The sequence below is a fragment of the Mixophyes fleayi genome, chromosome 5 (assembly GCF_038048845.1).
Source record: "Mixophyes fleayi isolate aMixFle1 chromosome 5, aMixFle1.hap1, whole genome shotgun sequence".
NCBI lineage: Eukaryota > Metazoa > Chordata > Amphibia > Anura > Limnodynastidae > Mixophyes > Mixophyes fleayi.
In genome coordinates, this window is record NC_134406.1 from 264,331,242 (window position 1) to 264,339,306 (window position 8,065).

The following is an 8,065-nucleotide window of genomic DNA, read 5'->3' on the forward strand; positions in this document are numbered from 1 at the left end:
AGAACATTTTACCAGCCTTCGTTGGCTGAGGCTTTCCTGTGCCTCTGCATGGAGAAGTCTATTTAACCAGTAGCGCACCTGCACTTGTCGATGCCGTTGAAAAAAATACTTAATTCTTATAATGAAACATTTTTAAATACAGTAATATTTAAATTATATTGATTAATCATTACAAGAACTATATATATATATATATATATATATATATATATATATATATATATAATTAACTATATATTATATATATTGCTGTGTTATTTCTTTTTATTACTTCAATTAATTTTTACAGGTTCTTTTTTTTTTTTTTTTTAAATAAATGGAACCTGGTGCCTGGTTAGTAATGGTCAGCTGACTGCAACATTTTTATGATAAATACAGTAGTGATTTTTGTTTAATAATTAAAATAAGTATATACTTAGGGCTGGAACCTGGGAAATAAGAATATACAGGCCCCAAAGTTTTTAGTTACCACTTACACTTTTCAGCATATTGTTTGGCCAAAAACATTTTAATAATTATAATATCATCTCGGCAAAGCTGGGGAGGATCAATATTGTCTGGTCAGTTTCATATGAAAGAATACAAATGAAGATTGATGTATATATGTTATATATTAATGTATAAAGTGCTACTGTTTATGTAGTTCTTGTGATTTATTATAGGTAGCTACACAGTTCTAGGATATTGATTTGTATTAAATAGGTATAGTTTGATTTATTTGTTTATCACGGTTCTTTTCACCTGTGTTATGGATTTTTTTTATTTTTTTAAAAAAATCTGCATTCAAAAATAGAAATAGTAATTTCATAGATATTCATAGCACTAAATTAATAAGAAACAAAGTTTATAGAAACATTTATTTTGTCTAAGCAACATTTTGGATAAAGATTTAGAAATGATGATCACTGCAAGATGGAACAAAATCCTTTAATATTGTTCATTTAATTTAATAAAATAATTATACATAATAGATACAAGGCAATTAATATTTGCCTAAAGATCTAAATATGACTAACACTAATAACGTGGATAATTGTAGGGGTAGGAGTAAGCAAAATATTATGTAACATATAGAGGAAAGAGAGTCTTCAATTATTATTACTGTGAAAATAAATTTGAAAGGGATTCAACAATTTTTAGGGAAGGTTGGCAAATATTGTATTTTGATGGTTTCTTCTATGCCACTGAGTAAGAGAAGAGAACTATAAGACTTCTTTTAAAGCTTAGGAACACTTGTTCCAATCAGAAAAATAGTTTTGTTTTAAGACAGTCCAGCGAGAAAATGACTTACATGTAGAAGGTAAGATATTGAATTCTCCGAATAGACATAAGAAACTTCAAAGAACCAGGAGAAAATTTCCTCAAAGGACACCCAAAAATGTTTTGGGTGGTCCTCATAGAAATGGGGAGAAGACTCAGAGTTACAAATGTATGGGAAGGAATTACCTATTAAAGGGGTTGGTGGTGGTGGTGGGGGAACAGGGAAGGGGGGTAAAGAGGAATTACCGGATAACACAGAGGGAATTTTTAACTTAACAAGCAAAAGACTTTACACAATTGAAACTTTTAAATGCAAGTTTCAAGTTTGCACTTGGTAAGCTTACTGATATGTTTTATTTTACTTCTAATACATTTGTGAAAAAGTTATGCCTAGAACAGTATTGTCAATTAGGGATGTATTTACCAAAGGGTGAAAAGTTCTATCTCTCGTTGTAATCTTTCTTCTGCTGATGGCAGTAACAGAAAGGAATGGATGGAAAAAAAAACATTTATTCTTAGAATAAAATATTTTTTCAGTGGACAATATTTTTAGAATTAAATTTTTTTTTTAAATATTTTTTTTTTTTAAAAAAAAAAATTAAATTGCACTTTCAATTCCACTGCGCGTATGTGAACATATGTGTTTTGCACATAAGTTAAATACTGATTTTTTTTCATGTAGCACACAAATACTTGATAGCTTATTTGTACACTGAAATTTAAAGTTTATATTTGTGTGGTACATGAAAAAACAGCCAGTATTTAACTTATGTGCAAAACAAAATACTAATTTGCACCCCATGTATTGTAACATGGTTTTGTCCAGGAGACTGAAATAAGAAGTTTCTCAAGTTAAGATCCTTAATGAATCAAGCCCTATATTATTAACAGGTGAAATTAATTGAATATTTTTATTTTCTGTGCGCTCTTTTGTGACTTTAGATTCCACATATGCATTGGACGTATCCTGCAGTGTATTGTCTGTCAGGGCAGGGCGCACCTAGACCCGTATTGAACAAGAGATGTTTCCTCAAAGCCACTCCTTGTTGAATGCGGACGTGCGTATGCCCAAATTACGTGTGTTTTAAAAAAATAAGCAATTTACGCTCGCTTTGTGTGCCTTAATGAATCAGGTCCTTACTTATGAGTCAAACTTTAAGTAAAGTTACATAATGTATTTTAATGTGTTTAAGAAAATGTTACATTTGCATCAATTTGCAACACTTTTATTTTTATTTTTAAAAGCCCTTTTATTTACAAAAACTAGGAACCGCGATGGGGACTATATTTACACCAAGTTTTGCTTATTTATTTATGGGATACTTATCTATTTTATTAATTGGTTACATACTAATGATAAAAATATATTTTAGTAACTACAATTTTATACTTCCAGTAGTCATCATCCAAATTAACAGCTGTCCCTCATTGTAAATAAAAGGTGGATGGAATAGACTTGAGTACATTATTATTACAATGTAAGACTACAAATAAAACGAATACCTGCAATGGCTATAAGGTTAGTTTTATAACTTTACAGCTGGGTAGATGTAAACCACCGTTGTTTTCTCAGCTCTTGCTGAGGTTATGAAAGGTCCAGGGGGAAGTTTTGCAAATCCCTCTATGTGTTTCAGACTTCTGTTGAGTCATTCTGATGATGAGATTGTATGTATGATTTCGTATTTCTTATAATTGTTCATATGACAGTATTATGCTATTTAGTTCTATGTATTTTCATAACTTATTACTGCATAAAAGATCAATTTCATTTGTACTATATGGTGTTTAATTATTTATAGGGAGAACAGCAGTTGAGCTCCTAATTTTATTCTTATTTTATCCTTCCATGTTGTGCCATAGATAGCTGCTTTGGTGTTTTTCTAAATTCCCATTATTTTATCAATGTTTGTTGGCTGGGGTATTGTTTTGTATTATTTCTGTTCAGGTTGTCAAAGCCCCTCCTCCATCGATTTCCAATTCTTTGACTAAGAATGTCACAAGATTTTACAACAAAACAAGGGGTATGAGGGAGGACTGTTATACACATGGGGTGACTTCTGGAATCATCGGATATACCGAACACTACATTTTTTTTGTTTTAGGTGGGATTAGCCTGTAAATGAGCATGGTTTAAAATAAATTCTGTCAATGACAGCAGTCTTCAATCTGGCTCATGAAAGGCAGACTCCAGGCTCTTACCAAATATATAGCATTCGTCATAAACCTTAGACCCAAGCTTTATCAATTTGGGAGTCAAATATTTATGTTGTGTTTTGCTATCTATCAACACAGGAAAGGAATTTGCAGTTTTCTTCCTACTATTATCAACCCAAGCTTTAAACCTTGACCGGCCGGGCATGACGAAGAACCCAATGTAATAAACGTGTTTGGTAATGATAGCAGCCAGTGACGTTTTCACTATCTGTAGACGTATAAATAAATGAATCATCAAAATTCATTATTTCATAAAATTATGCAAAGTGTCTTATTACTGTGTTGATGAATTACAAATAATACTAAGGTGCAATATAGTAATTAGCAAAATAGGATTAACATTAGGGACAACTGAACCCATATCTACTTCTTGAGTTGTGTTTTCTTTCTTTTGCTAGGAGCCCTGCCAGCCACTGACCGCCATGGGCATGCTGGTATTTGTAGTTCTACAAACAACAGCATAGTCAAAATGTCAAAGGCTGCCAGGGCTTGATAGAACTTAATGATTTAACAAACAATTTAGGACATTTAACTGTCACCGTGGCACATACCAGGCCAAGGGTTTTAGGATGACCCCCAGTGGTATTTACCATAGAGCTTGATTGTCTGGGGAAGGCGGGGGGGGGGGGGGGGTGGCTACATGTTTTTTTTCAGGCCCAATTCCTGGGTAAAAAGGACCGGGGCTTGTTTCACATTATGACAAGGGGTCCCAAAGCTGCCAGTCTTCCTGTTATAGAGTGACCAAACTAACTGGGCATTGCCTTGTGCAGATAGCCACACAGATAGACACACACATTTTTATTTATTAAGTTGATGATGATGATATCTTTACTTTGGCTATACACGTTTGCATATCAATGTAAACATGTAAATATGCATATGCATTTTTAGTTGCTTATATTTTAAGGTACATGAAACTCTAAATGCTAACGTGAGGTCACAATGTTGTATTTTATGCCTACATATGAGCCATAAAGCGCGTCTAGTTGTAAATGAGGCCACGGACGTTCTATTTTGTATTGCATTTTATTTTTATCAACATTTTTTATTTCCTGCATGTCTCTATGTTCTGAGTTTAGAAGGAGAACAACTGGTTGCTGTAATCAGACCGGTCAAACCAACACAGATTATTTCAGGAGATGAGCGTACTAATCGTGTGGGGGACACTGACCTGTCCCGTCGTGGGTTTGAGTAAGTGAGGACAGTGCTGTATGTGACTGGGGCATGTCATGATGTACGTTGGGGGAATAGTGGGCATCAGGAAGCCACAATCTGAGGGTTTAATGGTGGAAGGAGCTGGGTCCTCTAAAAGCACAAATTAGTCATGTGAGGCTTCTGTTACAATCTGTTGCAGAAAACTAATGCATTCATCTTATTCTCAGCCATTGAGTTTCTGCCAAACTGGGGAATTCCACTTTGTACCTTGGTCAGGAATTGGGGAATTCCACTATGTACCTTTAATCAAAGCAATTTATATTGATAAAGGTTTATTGTAACAATACCAAGCATAACTGTTTTCTAATTGTGATAGGTGAGCCATATCTAACTAGAACATAGTGTCTGGTAATCTTGGATTCTTTAGGGAGTATTAAACAAAGAGTAGTAAAAAAAAAAATGTATTTTATTGCACAACGGAAAGTCCCATTGAATTACTATAACGTAAAGGCCTGGACCTTGAACTCTGAATTGAGATGTCTTTATAGACTGAGATAAAGGCACTTGCCCCAGGGGCGTTGTGAACACGTGGCGGGTCTTTGCGCAGGAGTAATGATTTGGCCCCACCCCCCCAGAAAAGTAACCAAGAAAGAGGTGGGTGTGTCATGACACTGGTGATGTCATCCCACCGCTTCCTGCTCTAATCAAGGGTTCAGCGAATAGAGGGGAGCAGTGCAAAGACATGGCTACAAAGGTCTTGGGGCTCCTGGAAGGAGCAGGGTCACAAGTAAAGGTGACTGCTTGGGTCCCCTTGACTCATTGGCCCATATTCATACTTTTCATAGATTGTAAGCTTGCGAGCAGGGCCTTACTACCTCTCTGTCTGTATGTATCAACCAGTATTGTTTTAATACTGTGTTTGTTCCCAATTGTAAAACACTACAGAATTTGCTGGCGCTTTATAAATTAATGATGATGCATCCGTGGCCAATACACCAGTAACTTGCGAGAGTTTTAGGCAGTAATATAAGAAAAGAAAAGTAACCGCACACATATACTATAATGCACTATAGCCCGGGCTCTATTTAACATGTAGACAAAAGTAGGCAAATTTCAGGACTATACTGTCTAGGGGGCAAGCAAAGTTTTTAATTAATTATCTTTAATTACCTTGGGCTCGGTCACTGGGCCACCTGCATTTTTCTTCATTTATAATGTTCCTAATGGGTTGCTGAGTTGAGTCTCCCCCCCACCCCCCCTCCCTCGAGCTAAAATTTGGCAGCCCTCCCCTGCTGGTAGATAATAGCTACTAATGCCCCTGATCGGTGTTCAAATAATTGGCTTCCACCCCACATAGTTTTTATTTACCCACGCAAACAGTCTTTAATTCTTTTATATACTTCGCAAAAACCATCCAAGATAAAATTTTATTAGATCGCACAGCCCCTTACGTTGAACGCACAGATTTTCTGCAAACTGTCCTTAAGGGAGCTATCCACTATTTTTTAATCCATCTTCCTCAACTGATAATAAGATGATTTAAATGCATTGCTATTATTTATTCAGAATTGTATTATTGTTATTATGCAAACAACATAAATATATTAGTTTCTTTGTGGCACTAACATTTTTTCAACAAAAAATTAACAGTAGTCCTGGCGGTCTGCCAAGTTCTCATCTATCACTTCAAATTTCTTGGATACATGTCTGTTGAATTCTCCAGCAAAAAAAAGCTTTAACACAGGCTTGTTTTTCTACCAGGACACAGTAGCAAAGGCAACGATAATGACTGCAAATCATCTCAAATATGAACTGGGGATTAATAATTGAGAAATAAATTGTCTGGAGATCCCCTTTAAAACACACTCCACAATGCTTGGACAACTATATGTCATTAAGATCGCTCAGTCCATTAATGTCACTCAATGCAAGCTTTTGGTTCAAAACGCGGTTCAACTGTCCTATGATTCTATTTCTGTTAATCCAGGTGCATTGTTTGTGGAATTATGAAATATAATAATTTCCAGTGGCAAAAACAGGAACCATTTCTGGTAAAATAGGATACATAGGAACACTTATACTTAAGTCATTCTAAACAGGAAATCTAAATTCTCTGTGTGCTTATAGTGAATTAAATTACCAGAAGATGTTATACTGTGTCTGATATAAAATTAAAATATCATATAATGAAACAGTTCCTGCAGTGGCCAAACTATATTTGAAAAGAAAGTATATTTATGGAGTAGTTCTGAATTATTTTTTAATCAGGTATTCCTGCCTTTCCTTGACCTTTGTACCATGGGATAAGGGAGACATATTTGAAAAATGCTATATTTCTCTAGCTCAATATTAATATTGTAATTTCAATAAAGATAAACTACAATGTGAGTTTCAATGATGAAACATAAAGGAAAAGGACAGGGACTGAGTTCCTGTAAAAAAATAATTGCAGGAATGTTCTTTAGGGACCATTGGTTACATTAGATCCAATATTTATCCTAACCAAAGTTTCCAATACTCCAAAAAATCAAAAAACTATGATGCTGAGGATGGTAAAAATTATTATTAAGCTTGGATCCTCTAAGAAAATTGACTTTTACCTCTGAGTAGATACTGTACCAAAATAACTAGAAATTTATAAAGTTCACCACTAATTGTCCATGACATTACTGGACCGTGCCTCCCATGAACAGGGATTTCAATTCTTATCTGATTATACAGCCAAAATAATTCACATGAAATATAATAACTATTGTCTAAATAAATCATCAACACCAGATAAACTTGTAATCTATGTTTAGCAAAATAATCTTTTGCATTTAGGCGCCAACCTTTTATCTGTGTTACATATTTAATCTAGGCGGCAGAAAAATAGATACTGCATGTAACTAATTCATTATAACAAGTATATTTATGATTTAACCTATATTATGGATATTTTAAAACTGTTACAAAATGCAAACAGCTTGTTAAATATCCCTTTTCAGGATTTTTTAAAAAAATAAAGAAATATTGATTTAGAAATGTTTAACATAATTACACATATATGTTATATTTTAATATTGATTATCATCTTATATTAAATGTAATAATTAGTCATAATTTGGAAATTATTTAAACAATATCGCCCACATATAATTCTTGGAAAGCTTACATGAAAGTTGCCCATGATTCTCTCTGTAGCAGGAACTGTTGTGTGATAATGTGTCAGCAGAGAGTTCACAGCCTAGTTTTATGAGATGACCAAGATTAATGAATAACTCATGTTATTATTATCTAATAAGCTTCTTTACATAGCTTCAGTGGCGGTGGCAGTGATATCAGTTATTGACATTCAAAACATTCTGTTTGAGTTATTGTTAGACGAACCTGACTCAAGCTCAAAAGTTATAGTTCACAAGAGCAAATATCAAGGAGGATTAAGGAATTGAGTCAA

At 34.1% G+C, this 8,065-nt stretch overlaps 1 protein-coding gene across 1 annotated transcript in view; it reads right to left on the minus strand.

The window, feature by feature from the left end:
• ANXA13 (annexin A13) overlaps positions 1-7,841 on the minus strand; it is a 31,466-nt gene extending 23,625 nt beyond the window's left edge. The window contains exon 1 of the mRNA XM_075214039.1: positions 7,784-7,841. Within this exon, the coding sequence (XP_075070140.1) occupies positions 7,784-7,798 (15 nt within the window). The 5' untranslated portion in view covers positions 7,799-7,841. The remainder of the gene's footprint in view (positions 1-7,783) is intronic.
• Positions 7,842-8,065: the final 224 nt, after the last annotated feature.